Source organism: Rattus norvegicus, chromosome 13 (genome assembly GCF_021556685.1).
Source record: "Rattus norvegicus strain SHRSP/BbbUtx chromosome 13, alternate assembly SHRSP_T2T, whole genome shotgun sequence".
NCBI lineage: Eukaryota > Metazoa > Chordata > Mammalia > Rodentia > Muridae > Rattus > Rattus norvegicus.
Window position 1 is genome coordinate 49596570 of NC_141546.1, and position 26693 is coordinate 49623262.

At 49.7% G+C, this 26693-nt stretch overlaps 1 protein-coding gene across 5 annotated transcripts in view; it reads right to left on the reverse strand.

Moving 5' to 3' along the window:
• The window catches only part of Nav1 (neuron navigator 1), a 253346-nt gene that overhangs the window by 157002 nt on the left and 69651 nt on the right, over window positions 1-26693 (reverse strand). For all 5 annotated transcript variants that reach the window (NM_001427517.2, XM_087581658.1, XM_087581657.1 and 2 more), the window contains 2 exon segments: window positions 13779-13882; window positions 18450-19174. In NM_001427517.2, the coding sequence (NP_001414446.1) occupies window positions 13779-13882; window positions 18450-19141 (796 nt within the window). In that variant the 5' untranslated portion in view covers window positions 19142-19174.

Here is a 26693-nt window from a genome sequence, read left to right on the forward strand (position 1 = left end):
GTCTCAAATGTCTCATTGCATGGAGGCCAGTGATCCTCAAGGGACTGCAAGATGGGGGTTGGGGGGAGGAGTGGACTGGGTAGACAAAGGGTGCTACTGATGTCAGTGACCTGAGGGCTGGCTCCTGCCAGTTCCTACTGGGGAGGTGGGGAAAGAGGCTGGTTTGGGATCATTTATATCTTCAGTCCCTAGCTCTCCTGTAACTCAATGCCCCGTTTCTACCCATTTCTGTGCTGGGATGAGGATGTGCAATTCAACCATGTCTGCTGACTGATAGCTTGAAGCAATGTAAGGAATGGAGATGTAGGTGTGGGGCCAGGGAGAGGCACACTGTGGGGAACTCTACATTCTCACACCCCTGGGACTGGAAATGATGTTGTAACACCGGGGTGGTGGGTGGTCTGGGGCTCCGCTGCTTCTTGGGACGGTGTTAGCAGAGCTGGGGCAAAGGCAGTGGAAGGGAGAAGAAGGTAGAAATGAGAGCTGGGCTCTTCCTGACCTGATGACCTTGAAAGGTGACCTTGGGGGAAGGAATGTAAGGACGAGAGTAGTGGGGGGCTGAACCCAGGACAGAGTTTGGGGACTGACAGCACTCTTGTTTCAGTGCCCAGAGTCAGGAGCTGGAGAACAAAGACGAGAAACCCAACCATGAGTGCCTGCAAGCCTGGCCCATCCCAGGCTAGGTCCTGGAGCCATCAACCCCAAAGAGTGACAGGCTCGCCTTTAAGGCTTGCTGTGCTCATCCCTCTTTGATAACCTTCTTTGTAACTTTCCAAGAAGATTCTGACATGCCCCTGTCTCTGTAGAATGCTGCTCCCCACTTCCTTCTACCAGGTCATTTCCCTAAGTCACTCTACCCCACAGTAGGTGGGCAAGGCCAGGCCAAAGACTGTGGAAACAGCTGATGTGTGAGCACAACGTCTCTAGAAAGACAGCTCTTGGTTACTCATGCTGGTTCAGGTCCGCTGGGATAGATGTTGGGGATTTAACAAAACACAAAACAAACCCTTTTCCTCCGTGGGAAAAGACAGACAACAGATTGGCTAGAGATACCGGCTACTTCAAAGCTCTAAGGAGGGACCAACAGGATAGCTCAGCGGGCAAGCACACCTGCCACTAACTGGCTTGACAACTTCCGTTCCATGCCCAGAACCCACATCGTGGAGCTGACTCCTAAGAGTTGTCCTCTAAGTTCCCACAGACACACACACAAAATGGATGTTTAAAAAAAAAAATGCTAAGGGCTGGAGAGATGGCTCAGCGGTTAGAGCACCGACTGCTCTTCCCGAGGTCCTGAGTTCAAATCCCAGCAACCACATGGTCGCTCACAACCATCTGTAATGGGACCTGATGCCCTCTTCTGGTGTGTCTGAAGACAGCTACAGTGTGCTTATATATAATAAATGAATAAATCTTTAAAAAAATGCTAAGGAGACACAGAGCTGGGATGAAAATAAGAAATTCATGGTGTATTTTTTGAAAGTCAACAAGGAAGGTGAGACGTTAGAGAGAAAGAAGCAGGGAGGCTGCAGGAAGTTGGGGGAGAGAGGTGAGGAGGGGCGGGACACAGAGGGCTTTTGGGGTCTTTATATACAGATGTCATTCAGAATAACACTGGCAGGTCAGGGAGAGAGAGACCTGGCTTCCTTTTGAGTCTCATGTAGAGGCAAACTGTACTGGTCCTTGGCTGAATGGTGAACCCTGCCGAAAGACAGTGGTGGAGACAGTGGTTGCAAGAGTGACCAGCAATGGCATACCGCAGCAGAGTCATTAGAATCTGCTCATGGGCTAAATCTGGGTGTGCAGGAAAGGGGAGGTCAAGAATTAATATTTGGGGCCTGTACAGCTCTTGGATGGGTGTTATTTTTTTTCTTTCTTGAGACAAGGTCTCACCAAGCTAGCCTTGAACTTAATATCCTTCTGCCTTAGACTTTTCTGAATGCTGAAATTGCACGTGTGCTACCAGACCCAGCTTTGCTCAACCCTTTGTGAAGGCCAATGCCCCTCCTTTAAGGATGGCATCCCCAACCTGCCCCACCGTTCACTGCAGCCACTTTGATGATCCCTTAACATCTGTAGCTGTCATTCATCATCTGTTTGTGTTTCTCGAGAATCCATTTTTGGTTGAGCTAGGCTTCAAAGGCGATTGAAGTCCCGTGCACGTAGTAGGCTCTCAGGAATATTTGCTGAGTGACGACTAATTCAATGAATGAATGCGTGACTCACAGCAGATGTGCGGGGGGGGGGGGGGGGCTGTAAACAGGGTTGACCTCTCAGTACCCTGTGGTGAGAGACAGCACAGCTGGAGCTCGGAGTGGGAGCCAGGCCTCTGGGATGCAATCCCAGTAACATCTTTTCTCACTTCTCAGCAGCCCTGGGACAGGGGGAGGCCATAGAATCTGTCCTTGTCCCTTTCAAAGGAAACCCCATATCTTTGGGAATGACCTTGGGAAATCTAGCTAGAAGACTTCTTCATGTGCCTCAAACTTCTGCCGTATTCAAAAGTATGGGGGAGTTCTGCTACACGTCTGAAAGAAAGGGGTAAGCAAGGCCACAGGTATCCTCACAGCCCAGACTGTCTGGTACATGTTTAAGCACTAAATTAGGACTAGGGCTCACCATCTACTCCTATGTGCATAAGAAAAAGTTAATGACAAACAGTGGTGTCACACAGTCACCCTAGCACGCTAACCCCCAGGAAGTCCTGTTAGATTGTTCTGCTTGCTTGCCAACAGCCCAGCTGCTAGCTTTGTTTTGCAATAGAACTGGTAGAGAAGAAATTACTGTGTTCTGTGCAAGTCCCTGGCATCCCCCTCTCTAGTCCTACAGACTCCCTGAGCTCAGGGATTATAGATTATCATTCTAGGCTCAAAGGTCAGATGTGTGAGTTTAGGGGAGAAACTGTGATCTGCCTGCCTGTCAGGGAAAACGGCTTGAGATGAAAGAATGGTAACAGAACCAGGGTTCTAGAGCCTAACCCCCACCCTGCTCCCAACCCTGCCCCAATCCCAAGAGGACAGAAATGTGGATCAACCATCAGCTGCTGCACACATTCCTTGATCTCTCAGCTGCCTGGCCTCCCACTCCTCCCTCCTCCGAGCCCTAATACCGACAGGATAGGGAATAACACAGGGATGAGAGAGGAGGCCTGGAGAAGAAAACCAAGTCATTTCTCATCACACAGGGAGACAGGACCTGAAGCCACTAGAGAATGTCTCTTTAAGGATGAAGAGGTATTGGCCCTCTTCTACAGGTCTGCAAAACCTGAGGGAACAGGGTTCAAAAGAGCCTGTTCCAGACCTACTGTGTAAGGGCAGGCCCGTCCTCCAGTCATGGGTTCCTCAGGAACCCCATGGGTAGAATGTCTGGGGCCAGCAGAACCTAGCTCTGGGCTGTACTGTGCTGTTCCTAGTTTTCGCCAAGTGTTCCCGGGCCCATGCTTATACATGGGGTCTTTCTTCCTGGTGGCTGGTTCTCCGGGGGCAGTCCTGGAGGTAGAAGTGTGGACTCAGGGTCCGAGGGCATAGAGGCCTTCCTCTCCTCATAGCCACAGCTCTGTGATCTTCAGGAGGAAGATCTGCAACTTGGTGGTCTGGATAGCCTTTCAAGGTAAGGACCACTCCACCCTTGGGGGGCCTAGCTATCGAGTGGGCCTGTGCTGTCCAATATGCAAGACCTCCATAGCTCTGACTTTGTCTCCTGGCAACCGTGGCCCCTAATACTTCTCTACCTGCCTCTTCCCAGGTCTAATTCTCCCCCACCAACCCCCATACCTTTGCTTTGCCAAGCCTTTCTCTATGTGATAAAGTCCAATACATCTCGCAAGGCCCCCTTGCTCAGAAATCCCTTTTTGACTGCCCCGCACAATTTTGAGCCTCTCCTCCCTGCTGATGTAGTCAGGAGCCATGGAATCACACTCTGCTTAGCTGCATCCTAAGCCAGACCCTCTCCCACCACTGAATTGAAATCTTACTATAGAAGACAGAAGGTGATAGCACACTGAGGTTTGCTGAACTGAGGGCAGGAGACCCCACGGACACCACATACCTGGGCCCTCTCGTATTCGTTGTGTACCTTATAAACCCTGTGTATCAGGGAGTATCGTTACCTTCATTTTATGGAGAAAGAAACTTGCCCAAGACCACACTGGAGGTACCTGAGAAAATTAGACCTCGAGTGCAGGCCCGTGAGGGGCCTACAGCCTTCCACACTAACCTTCGTCAACATGCAGCTGTATTTGGAGACCTGCTTTGTACTGCATACTATTCCAAGAAGCATGGAGCCCCCATAACAAGAAAGTCCATGGTCCTACTGATGAGATGCTGTAACCCCTATACTTGCTGTACCGGAGGTTAGAGTAGCTCCTGGACCACAGTCACAGTAAACCTGGCCTACTGAATCTTGGGAATGGGGAGCGAGAGGGGAACCATCCCATGGACAGAGGAAGTAGCATACAGTACCACCAGTCTCTACTTGTCTTGGCTTGGTGAACTCTGTCCTTCGCAATCCCAGTGACCCTAACGCTTCCCGCAAGCTTCCGATTAGTCCTTGCTACACGACATTAGACGACTGTATTCTCTGCACCGCCACTGGTCCTGTAAATTAGGTAGTGTGGGAGGATGTAGAATCTCCACTTCCTCTGCTCTTAGGACTTCCGGGAGAAGCTGGAAGAAACACCTAATGTAGAGCCAGGTCTGAAATTGAACTCATTTACAAACCACATCCCCTTGCTTCTCTGACCAACAAGAAGTTCAGATGTTTCCACCTGGATATGTCCTATCTGTTACCATGGCAACTGTCCCATACACACACACACACACACACACACACACACACACACACACACACACACAGCTTCACTGGCCCTTGCACACTGGGCCTCGGATGAGCTCTGTACCACCTAGATAACATGGTCCATAGACCAAGACCATCCTAAATTGGTTGTCACGGCAACTATGGGCATGAGGCAAGCAAAGGGAGAGGAGAGTGAAGTGTGTGTGTGTGTGTGTGTGTGTGTGTGTGTGTGAGTGTGTGTGCCCGCACGCGCGCGCGCGCACCATATATTCAGTAGAAGCAGGCAAAATACTTGGGCGAGTATTTTTTTTATTATCTAACCAAGAGTCAAAGCAGATCCTCCATGCAACGTTACTTGTCTCACGCTGCTGAATCACAAGGTTACATGGGACCTTAGAGATAATCTTATGCAACTTTTCCCTCCCGGGAATAACTGACCTATTTGTAATAAACCCTATTGCCTCACTTGGGCCAAGTAAACCCCCAAACAGAAGGAAAACACAAGGCCCACAGCTGAGGCTGTCTTGCCAACCCATTGATGACATCCTACCACAGAAAATAATGTTATGATCTGTATCCACAGACCAGATTTAGGAGGTCAGCAGACCGAGTCACCAGATGTCAGCCACATGCCCAGATAGATGACAGTCATTTGTCTCTGAGACACACTGCCCATCAGTTTCTTAAGGAGGTTCAGGAGCTCCAAACAGTTAAAGATAACTGTATGAATAAAGAAACCTTAACAGGATGTGACCAAGACACTGCTTAGAGCCACTTGGCCAAGTACTGCCCACAAAAGACACTCCCATGCTGTGGCTGCTCTCACTGGTCGCTGACACCTCCTGTTAGCGTTTTTTGTTAGATTTCTCAGTAAGGCATAGTATTCCATAGAGGGCTGCCATGGATTTGCATTTCAATTATTTTTAACCGGTATCACTGGCAATTGGTGCAGAAAAATAGCTCTGCAAATCCTGGAAATAGTTCTCGGTGCAGTGGGCGGGACTTTTAGAGCTGTGGGCGGTCTTCACCTTTTTAGAATCCAGTCTTACCACTGGGAGCTTGCCATTTCAGCACTTCCTCCTGCCTCATAATGGACGTCGCTTCTACAGCGGGGAGGATGCAATGAGCTCACAGAATCCTGCTCCTGATTGGACCTGTTTAGTATGGAATCCTAGGATCCATATACCCAGCTTCCACTTCCACTGAGGTTGAGTTCTCCTTCAATTTAGAAGTTCTCTTATCTATCTGACCCCATTTACACTGCAGAACACTCTCAGTTTGTATATCTGCGGTCAGTGGCAGTGAAATCCTTAAAAGAGGGTACAGGGTTCATGTCTGGAATTCCAACACTTGGGAGGCAGAGGCAGGCAGGTCTCTGTGAGGTCCAGAACAGTCTGGTCTGTCTGTCTGCACAGCAAGTTCCAGACTAGCAAGTGCTACACAGTGAGGTCCTGTCTCAAGAAAATAAAACAAAAGAAGATATATCCAGGTGTTTTTTTTTGTTTGTTTGTTTGTTTTTTTTTGTTTTTTGTTTTTTTTTTTTTTTACTTTCTTTTGTTCCCAGGACTTTTGGCTGCTCTGAAGCAAGTGACCAGGAACTCACTGGCCCTACCTTAGCTTCCTCCAAAGTCTCAGCCTCCTGTCCCCTCGAGGTCACACAGAAGATAGTACCTATGCTCATGGCCCTTGTGTCTGCTACCTTTCTCTTCAGCTACTTGTCCCGGAGCTCCTTCTCTGTAAGTCTGCTGAGCAGCCTGGACAGGCAGAGCCAGGGGCTCTAACCCTCTTGCCAAGGGGACCGTGTGGGATGTGAGAGGCTGTAGTCCAGTTTCTGTGCAGCACCAGGATGAGGAAGCTTTGACTCCTTGAGCCCCCGTGGCTCCTTACCCACCCTGGGATTTCCGAGAAGACCACAGTACAGAGGTGCTAAGGCAGCTGGCCAGCCTTCACTGGGCAGGGCAGAGCCAGTCTGGGGAAGTCCCTAAGATTAGGTCGTTCTTTTATGCTCAGTCTGTCCCCCATGGGCCACTGGTCCACACAAGCTGAACAAGGGGCTGGGGCTTCTGAGAAAATCAAAGACAAAACAAAACAAAAACCAACAACACCAATCAATCAATCAATAAATAAATAAATAACTCTAGCAGTTGCCGACAGTTAAAGAGTGACTCTCCCTATAGCAGCCAAGTCTCAGACATACAGGATCTGGGGATGAGGGCGGGGGCATCATTCCCAGGAAAAGCATAGAGGAAAGCATCTAGTCTCTAGTTCCAAGGAAGTAGCAAGGACCCAGATGAAGGGGGATGGCCACAGATGACTTATGATGATGCCGTGAAACTTGACAAAGACTGGTTTGAAGAGATGACTCAATGGTTAAGAGCACCAACTGCTCTTCCAGAGGTCCTAAGTTCAATTCCCAGCAACCACATGGTGGCTCACAACCATCTGTAATGTGATCTGATGCCCTCTTCTGGTGTGTCTGAGGACAGCTACAGTGTACTTATATATAATAAATAAATCACAAACAAATTTGACAAAGATTTAGAATTTCCAGGGAGACAGGCCTCTAGACATACAGAGTCTGGGAAGACCTAACTTAATGGTGGGCAGGATCATTCCTTGGGCAGGGGCTGCTGGACTGTATCGGCAGCTAGAGGGGAGGGCTGGGCACTGGGGTGCATGTATTCACTGCCCCAATAACTGCTTCAATCTCCCGAATCTCCTTCAGCTTTTCCACCATGAGGAACGGGAACTGAACCACTACCGATGCTTCTAGTTTCAAGGGTGTTGGGAGGCTAGCCCTCTACTCTGATCTCTGGGATGGGACACACAGGTCAGGGCAGAAGCATTGCTGGATTCTCTGTGGATCCTGCACGGCTGCACAGCTCCCAACTGCATCCTAAACTCCTCAAGGACAGAAGCTTTCTGCCCATTTTGTTCAAACTTCTAGGATACTACCTGGCACATAGTAAGTGCTTAACTAAAAGGTTGCTGTTCGGGCTGAAGAGATGGCTCAGCAGTTAAGAGCACTGACTGCTCTTTCAGAGGCCCTGAGTTCAAATCCCAGCAACCACATGGTGGCTCACAGCCATCTGTAATGGGATCTGATGCCGTCTTCTGGTGTGTCTGAAGACAGCGACAGTGTGCTTATGTATAATAAAAGGTTGCTGTTGAACATTAATTCCTTCCGGGGTTGGGCAGGCAGAGGTTTTAGTGTAGCAGAAAACAGGAAAACTGGGCCTTACCGACTCCACGTACTATGTTTTGAAAACTCAAAGTGGCAAACGCTGGGCGGAGCCACTCTCATACCTGCAGTAGGGGTGATATGAGGAGGGCCTGGCCCAGGGCAACACTGGGAAAGGGAACTCCAGGCTGCCCAGCTTCTGCAGTTCTTGATATTTGCTAAAAACTGTTCCTACTGGGTTCAATTTGCTCTGGAGATAAATCTCATTGCCAGCCAAATGCTGTCGGGAGGAGTCGCTCAGTCTTCTCGCTCCCCCTCCCTCCTCCGAGCCAGCAGAATCCAGATCCCTCTCTTTCTATTTCAATCCCCTCTGGCAGGATACCTCAGATGACCTCCCTCCTCTAGCCCCTTCCTTTGGACCCCTCACAGAGGCAGGCTCTGCCAGGTTGGCCCTCCCAACGCTTCGTCCCTCAGGCATGGACCCCTCACTGAACTCAATACATCTTCGACAAGGTCATAGCATATATGGCTGAGTGTACAGCCCCCAAAGATGGGCTGCCTGGGTTCAAATCCTGAATGAACCAAGTCGGGCAAAATCATTTAAGTACTTTGTACTGCAGTTTTCCCATCTGTACGGTGGGATGAAAAGCATAGCACTTATAATACTGGGCCCTCATTAAATAATTAACTAAGTACCCACATGGAAGCTTTAATTCCCACTAACCTGAAGGGGAGGGTGTATGTATGTATGTATGTATGTATGTATGTATGTATGTATGTATTCACTCACTCCTTTAATACTGTTTTTAGAAACACAGTCTCATATAGCCCAGGCTGGCCTTGAACTTACTCTTTAGGCAAGGATGACCTTGAACTCTCAAATCTCCCTGTCTCCACCACCTAAGTATGAGAATTACAAGTGTGAGCCACCATGCCCAGCTTCAAAAGCTACCTTTATTGACCCCAGAAACAACCCAGAGTAAGGAAGGCACAGAGAAGTTGTCTTCTCCAGTGCTGTGCAACTGGCCAGTCTGGAGCTGAGAGGAAGGCTGCAGGGCCAGGCTGCAGCCCTCATGCCGGATTGGGCCGATTAAATGTGCTCTAAGGATGCTTGGCTTACAGAAAGCTACAATGAGTATCAGTTGCTGCTACAAGTGTTATTGCCCTCCACCTCAACTCCTGGAAGCCTACTTGGTCCCAGATGGCTGCAGTGTTTAGGTAAGAAGGGCCTTCTGAGCTCTGCCACACTGGGGCCTCCCCCTCTGCCCCACTTGCGGCATAGCCCTGGAGGACATAGCATCCACTCCGAACTCACTCTGTTTTCTGGTCAATTGTGTGCATGTCTCACAATTGGATGGCTGGGACATCAGGTTTATCTGGGCCCAGAAGTCCCCAGAGGACAGGGAACACAGCCGTGTGAACTCAGCATGAAATGACACGGACCCAGAATGACAGAGGTGTAGCAACATCCTGATCCGCTGGGGTGGAGGGAAACGGAGGTAAGGAGTGTGGCTCGCTGACCCCATTTTCTTCCCTGCCACTTGGCAGGGGGTCTTTGGCAACTGAGCTGCGCTTGGACCTCGTGCAGTAACCACAGTGAGCCCTAATGGCAGATGGCAAGGCCAGGAGATGCACAGAGAAGGGCATGACCTTCAGACAAGCAGGGCTCAAATCCTGACACAGCCCGGAGTGTCGAGCCTTTAGACGGGTTTCAGAGCCCCGAGTTCTTTTATTTCTAAACTGAGCAAGTAGTGTCGAAGAGCCAACACCGAGTTCACAAAGGACTTCCTGTGCAAGTGCCTAGTGCATGCTGACACATAGCAGGCATGCGATAAATGCTGGGCCTCCGTTATCATTTGGCTACCTTCGTGTTTCAGGACTTGGGTGGCAATGGTCCTGGTTTTAGTCCATCTGTTGACTCACCACCATCAATCATAAGGCTAAGGCTTTTCCTCCTCAGGGAAAACGAGGCCAAGGTCCAGTGAAGTTTTTACTCACGGTGGTCTTTGATGTCGGCTCGCACCTCTGTGCTGTTCAATGAGTGCACAGCCATCTCTGCACCCTCCCCCCGAAGAGCACAGCACTCATTCCGCACTCTTGTCCCAGACTAAGTCACAGCAGCTATACTGTGAAAGCCATAACAGCTTCCTTAGAACGAGCGCTGCTCTGCACCCCGATCCCCAAAGGCATGAACTGTGGCTTAAAGACAGTCATCTCACCAGTGGAAAAGACACCAACAACAAGTAAAATCTCCCAGCCAGAGGCAAACTGCACAGGCCCGTCCCGGTCTATGTGTGTATCAGCCCTCATGTGGGAAGGAGGCAGAGAGGAGTCTCTGGTTGGTTCCCCAGTGACACATGTTTCTATGAGAAAAGATCTCTTCAGTGTGTGTCCACTTAACACTCATTCAAACATGCCACAAAGTGGAAGCAATTAAGGAATCCGTGTAAACCTCAAGGCGACCCTTTCCAGTCCTGCACACAGCCTCACACATGTGGGCATGTGGCAGAGTCGGCCCTGGTTTCCTTGCCTGTTCAAATTAAGGTCTGAGGACGGCTGCATGCAGAGAGAGTCCCGGCGATGCAGAGTGAGTGTGAGGCGATGGGCCCAGAGCCAAGCTGTCCCTGGAAGACCCAGGTGCACCCTGGGATAGTCAGGGAACGTGCACAAACACCTGTGGCCTGGAGTCTGACACTCTTGCCCCCAGGGCAAAGCAGAAGGAACAGCTGGCTGTGGATAGTCTTTGGTGCACATGAAGGCCATCATCCCTAACGCCCCAGCATGGTGGCAAGGCATCATGGGAGATTTTCTTCTTGCTATATAAAGATCATGAAGTACTTGTTTGGACTCTATTTCAGGCAGAGTAAGGTTATGTTTTGTTTTGTTTTAAAGTGGGGTATATGGCAGAGAGAACTCTCTGGCATTCTCCTTCTCTATCCCTTCTGGGACCCTGCACCTCCCCCGTGCTTATGAGAGAGTAAAGACTGGTGGCATCTTCTCAGCTGGAAGAGCAAACCTGGCTTACATGGAAGGCACAAGTGACAGACTGTTCACTCTGGGTTCCTTGCTCATCAAACACAGGGAATTCACCAACAGGCAGGGGCCATACCTGAGCTTAAAGGCCTCATCTCCCATGGGCTAGTATTAAAACAATATAGCCAGCAACCAGGAAGCAGCTGCATGCATGTGCTCCAAGGCGCCCTGTTATCCTTCCACAAGAAGTGGCAGTGATGTGGGCCCTACTGCAGCACGGTTTATGCATGCCCGGCACAGCCTTTGTCAACAGGCACACCGGCAGGACACTGGGTGAGACACTGGGGACAAAGATGCTCCGAAAGAACTTGCAGAGTGAACCCCTAAACTGTGAATCCTTGAGGTCAGGTTAAAGTCTTACTCATTTTCTACAGTGTCAGCAAGTGTCTAACACAAAGAAAATGCTCACTGGGCACTTCCTGACACAAGAGAGTGACTCAGGACGTGTCCCGAGTGAGTTCAGAAGTAAAAGAGCAAAACGAAGTGGAAACCCTGCTCTTTCCTTTCTTCCCCTCTCCCTGTTCTTCAAGCTCAGGAAAGAGTGGGGTCCCCCACAAAGAAGGCATATCTTAAATCTCTCCCCACCTAACCCATCAAAGAAGAGTTCAGTGGATCCTCCACAAAGATGGGTCTGTCACCATGACAACCAGCAAGGACCCCAACAGAGGCAGTCCGTGAACCTTGATCCCTTCCCTAGGTGTCCCTGGGGAGGCTGGGGCTTCCCTCTGTTCTTGTGAATCTCATCCCCAGAGTTCATTCGCCTTCCCCACAGGGATCACCTAACCTGGGATCTAGTGGACATTTTGAGATCTGACTGGAGAGGGTGGCATCCAAGCTAACAAGTCAAAGGGCTCCCCAATGTCAGCCTGCAGCGGACATGAAGAGCAAAAGTCCTCGTCCCAGCTCACAGGGGTCAGGATGAGTAAGGAGCGCCTGGCTAGGTGGATGGAGCTCATTAGCCTAACAATGTGGTACACACATAAGGAAGCCATTACGCTAACAGAACTGCAAATGTAAAAATAGAGTTGCACATAGTTTCCTGGTTACCACATTCTATTCTGACGCTCTGTCAGCGCCTGTGAAATTCGGTTTACTTTTGTCCCTGCCATGCCCTGCATGTGTATTTGTTGTGGGAGGAGGTGCTTGCCCTTTAAATGCCCAGGCCCTGCCCTAGAACCTTCCTCTGCAAGGCCTGCTATAGGAAGCCAGTGTGGTAGCGCTGCAGTCTTCCGGGATCAATGCTGTTGAGCTCTCTAGAGATGGCTCCAGAGAGCCAGCTCACCTTCCCACCTGCCCAGCAGGGAGAAGAAGACACAGAGGCATGCTACCCATAACAAATGATGTCAAGGCCAGGCTGTGAGCCCAGAGTCCAGCAACGAAGCTATGAGACCAACCTTCTGAATAGCCTTGGGTCTTCTAAAAGCAAGTTCATTATGGACTGGCAGTGTCAGCAGTCCACCATGTGTCTGGCATGTACAAGCCCCTAGGTTCAATCCTCAGCACCACAAACAAAACCAAGTGTATTGCTTTTGCTGGAGTAACTCTCCCTTGGCCGGGGCCACTGACAGATAGCGTTTGTTCCCTGCAGTGTGCTATCACGTGTACTTTGTTTGGTATTACACGTTGTTGGATTCCAAGGTATATTTTTCTGTTTTAAGGCTGCAAGGAAATCAATCAACACACAAAGGTAAATCCTATAGGGCCTTTAGAATGTGACTGTCTTAGTCCCAGTCAATGGGTCACAAGGCACTTGGTTATTTGTTCATCGTGTGCGCATCCAGGGATACTGACACCTGAGGATGTACTTGGAACAAGTGTATTGCTGGGAATAAAGTCAAGGGTCTTTTGGGTCAGTCTCGGGCCTTTGGGTTTGTTAACAGTATATGTGTACTGGGGGTCACACAGAGTCACTGGATGACATTGTGATTATGGGGACACAGAGAGGGGTGCATGTGTGGGAGTGACTTGTTGTTATGAGTGTTCCTGGGAGTAAGGCGGGCGTTGGGCAGCCAGGTAGGTAGCGCTGGACTGCCACCCTGGCTCCCAGCACCGTCATGTTGAACTTGGGTTTTACTACAACCTGCCTTTCTCTCTCCCAGCTTGTTGCCTCTCTACTGTGATCTCCCTGTGACGTACACAGAGATTCTCACTATCTGAGCACTGGATAAACATTGGCCCCCCTTGTGGCCACCTTCCTAGCCTGACCCTGAAGTGCTGGTAGGCTTGACAGCTTTACTATGAGTTGAGTCAAGCAAGGGGGAAATCTTCGGGGCAGTTCACAGGTGACTGTCTCCCGTCAAGAGACAGGCCTGAGGGCCGAGGAGGCTGGGCAGACACAGGCACCTGTTATCAAGGCTGATGACCTGATTTCAACCCTGCAACCCATACGATGGAGGGAGAGAACCAATTCTTACGAGTTGACCCCTGACCTCCATGTGTGTCATGACATTTTAATTTTTGAAAGCTTTAGGGCTAGCTTGGTAGATAGCCTTCATTGCAAGGTTTAGTCCAGCCAGGGGTTACATAGTAAGACCCTGCCACAAAACAAAAACAATTTTTTAAAAAAGAGATAAATTTTAGCTGGGTGTGGTAGTACCATCTATAAGGCCAGTGCTGAGGCTGAAGAATGACAGGTTTGAGGCCAGCTTAGGCTCCTATCCTAAAACAACAGAAATGAAGCTGGTCCTCGCCCAGGCCACTTCTATCCCTCAGAGATAGGAAGAGTTCAGACAGCAGGTCCCGTATAGGAAATCTTTCCCAGGGTACTTACCCACGCAGGAAAAGCTGTCCTCAGTCCTGATAGGGGGGCTGGTATATCCATCAAGGACCCTGCTTTCCTGAGGAACGGGGCCAGGTTCTTGGTCTGTCTGTAATCTGTGGGACGAGAAGGAAAGGTTACTCATGACCTCAAAGCCCCCCTGTGGAGTTTGGCAAACCATTTTTTGTGCTTGGGTCCTCTCTTCTACAATGCCTAGGCCTCCTGGGGATGTGCTTACAGACAAAAACACTCCAGCAAGCAACAGAGCTGGACCAGGAAGGAGTCTCCAAGGGCACGGGAATGTTCAACATCTGTTACCCTTTGCAGCCCAGCAGTGTACACCATTCACAAAGCAGTTAGATGCCCCAGTAGCTCCGGCTGGGAGTCTTCTGCCTGCTGTGATTCTCGCCCTTAAGATGGTCATGTTTGCTCGACAGAGAGCATGTTGGCAGGGAAGAGCTGTCTGAAGTTGAAGCCACAGACTCCAGGCACTCAGAGGGCATCTGGCCTCTGTGGAATTGCTCACCTCAAGCACACGAGGTCAGGAATGGAGGAGTAGGCTCAGTCTGAGCCACTGTGACTCCCGGGAAGACAAGTCCAAGCTAGGCCCATGGTGCCAACGGGAAGGGCGAGGTCTCTGGGCACTGGCTACCAAGTGCACAGACCTCAGAACACAGCCCCAACCATACAACCGCTCCAGGAACAAAGGCTGTGGGAGCTCTCCTTACATGCAATTACCCTGGGCTCAGAACAGTCCCGCCTACCCCCATATCCCCGCCCCGATGTCACCAGCTAAATGGACCCTTTGGCAGCTTGGCAGGAGGGGGAAGGGAAGGCTGTGCAGACAAGAGGGGAAATTGACAGGCTGGGCCAGGGAATCCTGGGAGTCTCTAGTGCTGCTATTTGTCTCTTAGGTTTTCACTTTTTTCAGTACCTCTCTGTCTGGGGCTCTTGAATCCAGCTCTGCCGTGAGCTCACTGTGTAACCCAGGGAACACCTTCCCCTCTCTGTGCCTGGCTTTCATCAGGAGGGAAAGATGACCTCTAAAGGGCCCGGCTAGAGTTACAGTCTGACTGTCTGTGCTTGCAGGAAGGATCTGTGGCTATAGCTGCCTTGCTCTAAGCCTTCTGGGCAGTCTTGGGGTGTTGTGTGCCTGCCAGCCCTCAGATGGGTACCCAGCACCAAATGAGGCGGGGTGGAGTAAACTGAGAAAGCAGGAGATCTCATGCTGGCCTCTGGGAGGTGCTTGATATGGTGGGGACATTCGATCTACCCAAGTATTGAGCAGTTGAGGAGACACAGAGAAAGGAGACTGTTGTTTTCTTGGGAAAAAAATAGCATGGGCATGCGACCTATTGTTGTGAAACTGACAGATATTTTGTGGAGGCAAGGGAACGCTATGTATTAAAGGTTTCATTGGTTAGCATCATATAGAGAGAGCTAGGCAGTGTCTGTCTTGGAGCATATAGGTGCTACCTGGCTTTGACTGCCACATTGTGTTACAAGGGCAGATGAGACTGAATCACCTGTAGGTACCAGGAACCCCAGAACTAGGAGCATGGAGGAAGGTAGCCTTTGCCTCTCTTCTCTTGGTTGGCTCTAAACCTGTGTCTATACCTGTCTTACGTCTCTCTATATGCCAGGGCTTGTCCTGCCTTTCAGCCCAGAAGGACAGGACAACAAAGTCAGGGAGAGGGGGCTGAACCAGAGAGGAGAAAAACCGCATTGGTGACTTCAATGACCCTACATTCTGGACACCTTTAACCAACTCCTTAACTCCAGTCTGACCCAAGACAAGGCTGAGGACTGAAAGTGTGCACTATCGGGAAAGGAAGCTCTTGGTAAGTGGAGAGACAATAGATTATGATATAGATGCTGTGACCTTTCTTTCTTTCTTTTTTTTTTTTTTGGTTCTTTTTTTCGGAGCTGGGGACCGAACCCAGGGCCTTGCGCTTCCTAGGTAAGCGCTCTACCACTGAGCTAAATCCCCAGCCCCGATGCTGTGACCTTTCAAGGAACTGTGGGAGTTAAGGAGGAAGCTGTGATGGAATTGGATGTGTGAACCAAAACCTGGAAGATGGCCAGAGGGGCATTCTGCCTTCTGGGGCCCAAGGAAGAAGGGCATCAAGAAGAGGTGAGAGGTGAGAGATGGGAGTCAGTGAGCATTTGGGATGGCCACACTCACGATCTTAAAAACAGAAGGCTGGGAAGTGAAGTGAACCATGGGTAATGGACTCGTTTCCTGGACCATGCTGGAGAAGAAGAGGACCCCCATTAATGTTTGCTTCTGCATTCACCTGAGCTTTTACAGAAGCCCAAGGTGTTGGGGGTGGCGATGGATTTCCAGGAAAACAGGATGTCTATGGATTCTAGGGAACAGATGGCAGCTCCTTGGCTATAGAGCCTAGATGGGTGGCCCAGCCAAGCTCTTGGCAGAGCAAGTCTATGGCAGCAGCTCTCGGCCGTGCAGAGTGTGCGGAGATCCAGCCCATCTGCCTACAGCATGCCGGGGTATCCTCCATCCAAATCTTACTCGATCGAGCTGTGACCCATCCTCCAACCACAACCAAGGGACTAAGAAGTGCAGGGGGCTAAGGATGGTGGGTAAGGACAGCTCTTCCCGGAGAGGTGGTATAGCAAACCCGCTCCTCTTAAAAAATGCAAACATACGGTCCATGTTTGCTGAACGGTGGAAGCATAGTTCTCTCTCTAAGTTGCATTAGAATGTTCAGAGGGAAACAGGCTGACCTCTTTGAAAAATGCCAGACTGTAAATATACCAGGGGACTTGTAGGGTGGATAATGAAATATCTTAGACTATTTAATACCTAGGCACTTTTTCCCAAAGAATGAATTCAAAATGAAGGGAATCAGGTAGGAGAAGAGAGTCATAGTCACCAGGGAGGCATTTAGCTGCCATTCAAATGAAGGTGGGGGTCTGGTAGTGGAGCCCTTGCCTAGGATGCTAGTGGTTTGACGCCTAACAAGAGAGAAAGCAAAAAGAAGGCCTTCCCTGAGTCTGTTTCTTGATTTAGCTTTAGTTTCAGAATCTCAGGTAGAGGGGAAAAAAGGGTCAGACGTGACCTGCCCCTTAGGGAAAGGGACATTTGTGCATTGAGTCTATACGTGCAGTTGGGCAGAAGGGCTTGCCTAGCGGAGAACTCTCCTGGGCTGTGGAATCAGCTGGGATCCTGTAGTAATATAACCCTGCCTTACGGGCCGTTTGTGAGCCTCTCTTGCTGTTGGAAACTTCTTTCTATCCAGCCTCAAGTCTATCTTGAGCCACACTCTGACATTGAGTCAGCTCTTTGGAGCTGGCCCAAGCAAACTAATTCATCTTACAACGTGACAGCCTTTCCCATATTTGAGAACAGCTCATACGCCATCCTGCACCTTCCCTTTCCAAAGCAGGCAAACTTCCTCACATCCCCTAGTCGCTCTTAAGACACCTCCGAGGGACTCCTCGCCGAGCTGTCAGCCCTTTTCCGGACGAATTTCGGTGCATGGATGTCCTTGTAAAACGTAGTGTTCGTAACCCAATGTAGTACTGAAAATAGGCCTGACCACACGCAGAATATGGTGGATATTAATTTCCTTGTCCCGGGTCCCAACACCTACTACTGTGATATAAAGTTGCACACTCTTGTCTAGAGATCTAAACATACCAGCTGACCTCTAGTGAAGAACGGGTGATGTTCCTAAGGCCCTGGCCTTCAATTGCTGTGATGTCTCAAGAGTCCCCAGTACCCAGGGGCTGAGGCAAAAGCCTTTATATACCCAAATGCAAAGGGACAGCTACTTCCTATATTAGCACAGGAATTTGTGTGTGTGTGTTGGGGAGGGAGGGAGCGAGTGTAGTCAAGAAGGGGTTCAATTTTCATCCTGGCATTTCTAACCTATATAATGATTAGTAATTAAAGTTTAGTTTACTTAATGTGGTCATGTTACTAAAGAGTTTTTTTTTTTACTTAAAAAGCCTAGTTGGCTAAATGTTATTCTATGCACTTAGCTCGCCATGTGTGCCAGCTGGGGAAGGAGGCTGGCACGTTGACCACGCTGCTTCGAATATGCTGCCACTGCCAATGACAACAGTACCTGCCTGTCGACTTAAGAAGTAGTACTGACCGCCAATATGCCGCGCGTTTCAACAGGCATAAGGCACTGTGACAAGTGGTGCAAACAAGCAGGTGAGGGAAAGAGAGGTGGACAGACAGACAGGCACGAGAGCGCTAGGAGAACAGCACAGTTAGGTCTCTCTGCTCAAGCAACTGAAGACTTGGTGCTCAAGACAACGCCGTTTGTCTAACACGCAGCGGTGGCAAGCAGCCTACACAAATTTGGCAAGCCCAAAGCACCTGCTGGTGCACCTGCCTGTGTATCTGGCTGCTCACACACCTTTAATACCCAAATATAGTTTCATCATTTCCAAGAGAGTGTGAAATGGCCACTTTAGGAGTCTCTTCATGAGCTCCTGTTTATTGTCAAGGGCCCAGAGGGGAGAAAGCCAGAGACTTTAGATTGCAGTCCTATCTCAGTTCACCACACTCCCGTGTTTCCAGCCATCCCCCTTTCCCTTCTGGCTCTGTGTCCTCCATACTATGTCACCAAAGCCTCTGTTCTCTGAGTTTCCCCCTTGATCTCCTCACAGTTCCCCCTTTCTCTCCCAGGCTGCTCCCCAGCTCACCTGTACTGAAAGGGGGCTACCGTGGCTGTGATTGGCTGGCTCTGCTGATGGGCTGAGGAAAAGCTAATGACCCCAGGAGTAGCAGAGGGCCTTGCGCTCTGTACAGGGCTGAGCACTGGAGAGGAAGTCCCCGAAGCTTCCCCTTCCTCGGGCTCCAGACACCTAGGGGCTTTGTAGTTGATGTTTCTTTGATCTTTTCCACGACAGCCAGAAGGCAGTCGACCTTCAGGAGGCCCTGGAATTTGTGTCTCTCCATGACAGCTTGTCTGGGGCGGGCTCCTTCCTCGGGTCTGGCGAACTGGAATTCCTTCCTGGGTCTTCTTCTTCTGAGTGCTTTGTGTTTCCCCAGTTCTTCTGGATCCTGTTTTGGGGGTTACCCTGGGGCTGTTCCAAGGGGAGCCAGGAAGGCTTTCTATGCTCCCAGCCAGTTCCCTGGCTGGCCCTGCACCCCTGGGGGTTCCTCTTCCCCTGTAGGCCTTGGGGGATGAGTTTCTAGAAGAGACTGCAGCCTTGCCCCTTCTTGGGGAGACCCCTCGCTGGGGGCTCAGGGCCAAGTCAGCCTGTTGGCGAGGCCGCAGCTGAGGAGAAGCGCCTGGGGTGTGAATCCTGGTCTGAGAGGAGGCTCGAGGCACGGGGATAGAAGAGGCATAGTGTGGACGGCTGGCGGAATTCACGTTGGCCATCCCATTCATGGTCAGCAGCAGAGGTAGGGCAGCATTAGGATCCTGCAGAGAGGGGACAAAGGGAGAACGTCAGGTAAAGTCCCAAGTCCCTGTCCCTAGTACATAAGAATCATGCTGGCATTGATAGAGAGCCACGGGCTTCCTGCTTGACTCTAGACAAACATGCCTGTGTGTGAAAAGGCCATGCTCTACATGTCTGCTTTGCTTAGCGTTCCTAGACTCTGCTCCTCTCTGGTAATGGAGACAGACTACCTCACAGCTCAGACCTCTTCATGGTACCCCGGGTTCTCAAGACACCTTCCAAGGAAAACGCAATATTCTTCTACAAGCCACTGGACCAATGACGTGAAGACCCCAGTTCCTCCCCCAACTCAGAAACTTGTAACTAGTGAGCCTGTCTCCTCTTAGGCCTCCCACTCTCTTACCTTCCTTGTTGATGAGCTCTCTTCTGGTCCTCCTTGCTCTCCCCACCCCCACCACCATGGGGGGGGGCGGTTTGAGCACCTGGCCCAGTGTCTTTGCTGGATCCTCATCTACCTCCTGCCTTGGCGAAACTGTTCTCTGCCATTTCCTGCCCCCACACCTGTAGGTCAAAGCTGCTGCCCCAGATAACCTCCTGTCAATAGCCCTTCATCCTTCTCTTTAGCCGTGACCGTTAACCATCCCACCTCTCTTCCAGTTCTCTCTCTCCCTCCCCTTCTCCTAGTCACCAATTCTGCCACGTTAATGAGTGAAGTAATTGCTCTCAATTCAAAGAGAATTTGTAGCACTTTACAAAGACATATGTGATAAAACTCAGATCAATTGGAGTTAAGCCTTAAAAAAAATCAAAATATAAGAATTTACAGAATACAGACACGAACGCATCCATACGTTTGTTATAGGAAAGAACTTCTTAAGCACCACATCAAAGGCAGATATAATCAAGGAAATGCCAATAGGTTTTGAATACATAAAAGTTAAACTTTCTATATGGATTTTTTAAAAAAAATAATAACCTTTTGCAGGCATTCAAAAAACTACAGGGATACCTGCTACAAGTGTGGAAAGCAAAGAATCATTGCCTCAAAAGACAAGACCTTTACCATGCACAAGAAAGGGGGTGGGGAAACAGGGCTGGAAAGATGGCTCAGTGGTTAAGAGCACTGACTGCTCTTCCAGAGGTCCTGAGTTCAATTCCCAGCTCACAACCATCTGTAATGAGATCTGATGCCCTCTTCTGGTGTGTCTGAAGACAGCGACAGTGTACTTATATATAATAAATAAATAAATCTTTTAAAAGGGGGGGGTAAACAATAAACAAAAATCCATAGGAGCAATATGAAGTCATCCAAAACAAAGACAAAGGCTCCCTTTGCATCCTGGCCTGGCCTGGAACCTGATAAGCAGAGCCGACTAAAATTCACAGAGGTCAGTGTGTCTGACTCCCACGTGCTTGGGATGAAAGACATGGGCCACCAGGCTGGGCTTCCATTCAAAGACTTAAACATGCAAATGAAACAGGCTCTCATATGTTGGTATCGATTACTATCTTATTGAAAATTGTAACACGGACCGTTGGTAAGAACCAGGCCCTTTATCCCACTGTGGGAACAATGGCAAATCTAGAAAATTGTCCTAGGAACATGATTAAAGATGTGGGCAAAGATTTATGTGCAATGAAAATGCTCAGGTTGCCTTTTGGTGGGATAAACTGTTATCACTGTGACAGTGGTGACAAGGACCTTTGTGGATTGCGAAGAAAACTCCCAAAGCTTGGTCGGTCCACCTGAGGCCACCCACACAGCCACTCTCATGCTGACAGAAGCAGTCAGCAGCTGACTGGGGTTGTTTACGCCTCTCTCTGACCTTTGAGCGGGGACCTGGGACCAGTCCATAAGAAATTAACCTGGAGTGTTAAGCAGGGGTGGGTTTGTAGATTGGCTTGAAGGCTCCGAGTCAGTGTACAGAGGCTCAACTTCCCAGCAGATGACAAGAAGGAGACGCCATGCCCTCTCTCCCCTTTCCTCCAGTTCATAGTTTGGTGGCATGATGCCATCACTGGAAGAGCTAAAGTCCCTTCCACCTGCTCCATTGGCGGTGGTTAGCAAAGCCACGTGTATTCAGAAACCATGACAAGTTCTCTTCTGTCCCTCCAGTGTCGGTACCTACAGGACCACAGTCAAGGTTCATCTGGCTCCTGCTTCCCCACTATGCACTCAGAGCCTGCCCATCAGGAAGGACTGAGAGAGTGAGTCACCCTTTGCCTGTCCTGCTTTGTCCTCAGTGCTGAAGCAAAAGACCAATAAGTACCCTCCTGGGGTGGTTTGAATAGGCTTGGTCCAGGGGCACTGTTAGGAGGTGTGGCCTTGTTGGAGAAAGTGTGTCACATTGTGGGGATGGATTTAGAGACCTTCCTCCTATCTGCCTGAAAGATAGTGTCTTCCTCTGACTGCTTTCAGTACAAGATGTAGAACTCTCAGCCCTTCCAGCCCCATGCCTGCCCTGACACCGCCATGTTTCCCATGGGCCTTGATGATAATGGACAAACCCCTGAATCTGTAAGCCAGCCCCAATTAAATGTTATCCTTTATAAGGGTTGCCTTGGTCATGGTGTCTCTTCCCAGCAATTGAAACTCTAACTCACTCCCAAAGAAACCTAGGAGGAACTCAGGCAAGTCCTGCCTGTACCTGCTGGAACATAGACAAGTATTCAACCTGCCCATGCTTAGCCCGAAAAATGAAGGCAGGATAATATTGACAATTACTGAGGTACAGACCATGAGTCCTTCAACAAGGAGAGCGCCCCTGGCTTTAGCCCATGGCCGTGGATTTAGCCTGTCATCTTCCTTTTACCCAGCCCTACCTACCCTTTAGCGATCGGCTCCGTGCATCAGTGACGGTGCCGAGCCTTAGCTCTGAGGTTTATGTGGGCTCAAGCTGCTGACCTGGCCTAAAACATCAAGCTGTGCCGGGCTCGGAGATGTTGAGCTAACCCGCAGTCAACTCACAGCAAAGGCTCTAGACTGCTGTACTCAAGCTCAAGAGCTTGTCTCTTCTATGGTCTAGCCCCCATGGTAAACAGCTGCATGGCCAATTTGTGTTTCCATTCTTAATCCCAATCCAAATGCAATGTGAGGACCAAATCCAGTCAGGCCCCTCAGAGCATCATGCCTTCTGGAAATTACATCTTTAAGAGAATCTTGAAATTGTCTCTTGGTTCAGAGTGTCTCCACGGTGTTGCTTCTTGATTCAAAGGCCACCCCAATCCCCCATTAGGAGCCCAGCTTACCTACCTTATCTGCTAGGGACCTCCAGCTCCTAGCTCTGCAGAGACTTCCTTGCCTCAGATGTCTCTATACCCTCTGGCTAGGGCTGGCCCGATTTCCAGCTCTCACAGTCTGAAGGCCAGGCTGCTTCTAGCTCCCTCGCTAATGGAGTACACCCACGCCCCCTCTGCTTTCACTAGATCATCATTTTTTTAAAAGCATGATGGGAGAGGACTTTTAAAACAGCACCTTGGTAGGTCACTGAGGCCCCGCCCTGCCTCTCCACTGCAGTTGGGACCTTGCTTGACCCTCCTCCTCAGAAGGAAGCCTTCTAAGAGATAGGAAGCAGGTGACAGTCATTGTCCCAAGTGGGATGTGGGAGAACCACGTTAGCCTCAGAGTAATAGAGAATCATCCCCATGCAGCAAATTATTCTAACCTATGGCAGAGGGTTCAGCAAGGGGCTTTCCTAGTTTGCCTTTGAGTGTGCATCTCCAGGTACCAGGCATCTGTAAGGGGAACACAGAGGATGCCCAGCACAGCCACCTGCCCTTACCAAGCTATTCCCTCTGTGTCTCTTAGTGAAGCATCATTTCCAATCCTTACAACAACAGCCTGAGAAGGTAAGGTTTACTATTCCCCTTTCACCAGACAGGAAGATGGTGCTGTGGGTAACTGAGTTAGGCCAAGACATACTGCAGATGGGGTGGGCTCTGTGGATCCACAGGCTCCATTCACCACCAGCAGGGCCCAGCCCCAGCCTCCACACCCCTTGCTCCATGGAGCTCTCTCTCCTTGCTGTGATGGCTGTTCTGAGTCTCTCAGAGGTAGAGCTGGGAGGCAGACTTAGTCCATAGGTTGGAAACCAGAGCAGAAGAGAATCACTCCTGGGCAGCATGGAGACGGGGGTTTCCCTTCTTTTCTTTCCCTGGTGTTCCTCATATCCTACACGTTCCCTGCCCCCTCACTCTGTTTGCCATGGGTTAGTTGAGGGGAGAACTGATAAGGGCATGGGAAGGGGGAGGGGGAGTGGGAAGAGATGATAGAGGTAATCCAGTCTGGCCCCAGGTCTAATATGCCCAGTTGGTGGCTGGTGACACATGTTGGCTAGGGTAGATGCTTATACGACGGCTAATCTTGGTTGTCAACTTGATTACGTCTAGACTCAACTTAAACCCAAGCAGCTGGGCATCACTGTCAGGGATTTTGTTGATTGGACAATGTGAGATAGGAAGAGCCACCCTAAGGCTGGACACATAAAAGGATGGAGAGGAAGGACGCTTTTGCTTTTTGCCTGCTTGCTTTCACTCTTGCTGGCAAGTTCATCTATCCTGCTGCTGAGGCATCCCTTTGCTGATATCAGAACCTTCTTCTTTGGGATTCCAATGTAACCGAAGCCCAGCACCTCTCTAAGGATCCTCTAGGTCTCCAACATCATCAGACATCCAGTCTCATGGACTGAAAAACTATAAGAGTCTTGGTCTTTCTGTCAGGAGGTAGCCATTGTTGGATCATCTGGACCACAGCCTATAAGCCATTGAAATAAATCCCATAAACACATGTGGGATTTATTGAATGAGTACTATGAATATATTAATGAATGACTATAGATGAATATATGTATATACTCACTCTGTCAGTTCTGTGTCTTTAGAGAACTCTAACACAGCTTAGGAGAAAGACTGTGGAATTAGGAGGAGGGGTGGAGAAAGATGCATGGAGGGGGTGCTCTGAGCTGAGACATGGACAGTGGTGCCTCCTGAGGTCATCAGTAGGCCCAGATATTTTCTCTTGGGGCACAACCAAATGCCTGCTAGCTGTGGCAGCTACTGTATTCTTAGTGAGTGAAATGATTTTGGGGATTCTATACTTGCTCTGGGGCTCACTCTGCTCCTGCTCTGCCCTTACCTCTCGTTGTTTTGAGTCCCGAACAGGCAGAATAAGGCAATGCTGGGGAGATGCTTGACTTTATCAAGGTGGCTACTAGTACCAGCATCCTTCATGACAACTTCACGGCCATCTTAGGAGGAGGGTCAAGGGCAGATGAAAGTTAGGGATGGAGGGAGGGAGCCCACCAAATCACTATGCACTCTGATCTGAAACTTCCTTTGGTCTCGGTGAAGAAGAACAAGGTCCCAAGGGTCCCTTAGAGTCCTCATTCTGAGGATCCCCATCCTCAACAAGCTACATTAGGGAATTGGTATTCCATGTTTCAAATAGCATCCCACTTTCCAAAGGGTTCTTGGCATGATCTCTGTTCAACATTCACACGCCCTAGCTGGGTACCACCCATTTGCCAGGTGCTTTGCCAGGTGCTATGTCAATCAAGGTGGCAGACACCCAGGTTCTGCTCTCAAGGACTGAAAGATACACCAAGAACCTTGGGCAGTGAGCACCATAAGGCAAAACGAAGCACCACGGAGACATCGTGGCCAGAAAAGGATGTGGTATCTAGTGAAGCCTCAGTAGAGAGGTAGCAACAGGGCTGGCAGTTGACAGTCTTGGAAATGGTGGCTTGGTACGGGGTTTTGCATACCCATGGGTCTATTCATCAGCTCCACCATCCAGACCCTGATTTTCAGTGGGATTGAGCACCACAGTGATGAACAGGGCTTGGAGCCACCAAAGTTTCTGGACCCAAAGCCTGGCTCTGACATTTGCTTTTGATCTGACCCCTGGCAAGTTCCAGAACTTGAGTTTTGCATTCTACAAAATGGAACCAAGGCCAGCACCTACCCTACTGACACAGTTTCAATATGTAAGTTAGTTAAATGCAAAATACTTAGAACCATGCCTCAACAAATAGTGTTGTTAGGACCTCAAAGACAACAGCTCTGTCTGTCTTTAATAGTTTATCGCTAGTATTTGTTTATCTGTTTGAGACAGAAATGCACATATTCTAGGCCGAAACTCACTGTGTAACCAAGGATGACCTTGAACGAATGATCCTCCTGCCCCCACTTCCCATTCACTGGGATCACAGACATCAGCCTCCGTGTCTGTTTATTCAGTGCTAGAGATTAAATCCAGGACTTCTTGCATGCTTGACTCTGCTAACCCACGCCCTTAAATAACCTTCTTTTTCTAGTATCCCCATCCTGTGTCCCCAGGATGGAGGCTGATTCTCTTGTCAGAACTCTTCAGCAGGACACACTCGGCCCAGATTCCACCCAAGTGTCCACCATGAAAGGAGGAAGAGACCGAACAGTTTGGGAAACGTGTCGCGTCACACTGTGCGCGAAGGCTTCCAGCGGTCCGGAAGGCTCACCAGTTCTTGCTCTGTGGCTTTAGACAAGTCAAGTTTCCAAGCTTGGAGTCCTCGCCTGCAAAATCTGGTCGTGGGCTTTCAGGAAGATTACATGAGGGAATAAAAATAAGACACCCAGTATAGTGACAGTCATATGGTGGTGGCAGAAATTATCTTAGAGAAAACATCTGTCCCTCCTCCAAGTTCAGATGCCTAATGGGACTGCCTGACGTTCTGCAGGTAAGTCAAGGGGCCGGTGGCTTCAGGTAGAGCAATGCCAGGACCCCCAGCATAGTGCATGGCACCCTCATCAAAAAATTGCAGCTTGATCACCCCACCCTATCCCCCTTTTGTCTATACTCCAACTGTCTACTCTCACACACTCATCCTGGTGAGACAAATACATATCGAAAGTTTTATTTATTTTTAAATATTATGTGTGGGTGTGTGCGTGCGTGTGTAAGCGCCGATGCCTGTGGAGGGCAGAGGATCCAGAAGAGCTGGAGTTACAAGCAGTTGTGAGCTGCCTGGCGTGAGTCCTTTCCCAGAGCCGGAAGTGCTTTTAACCCACGAGCCATCTCTCCAGCCTCTTATATGTTATTTTTAAACTAAACTCTTTTTAAGTTGCCTTTCTAGGCTGCACGTCTGACACCATTCTAAACATTGCACCTGCAATAACTTGCAATGTCCTACTAATTGGTGTCACCACTGTCCCCACTTCAGAGGCACAGGCTACAGGGAGGTTAAGGGTCTTACTTGGGATCACACAGCTTACAGAGGGCAGAGCTGGGTGACACCTAGACGGTCCAGCTAGCTCCTGAGTCCATGCTTGCAACCAGCCCCTGCATTTTCTCAGCCAGCAGCTAGAACCTGCCTCCTTTCCTGCCTCCACCCAAGCTCTCAGGCCCAGGCCACATCAGGACAAATGCCAGCTAACTGCTTAATGCTCTGCAAATCCCAGAGCCAAGAAGTATTTTGGGCCTATAAATATTTTACTCTAGCTTAGAAGGTGGTGAGAACCTAAATGCTAGCTCCCTCCATTTTGCAAGGACTGGGACAGGCCTTG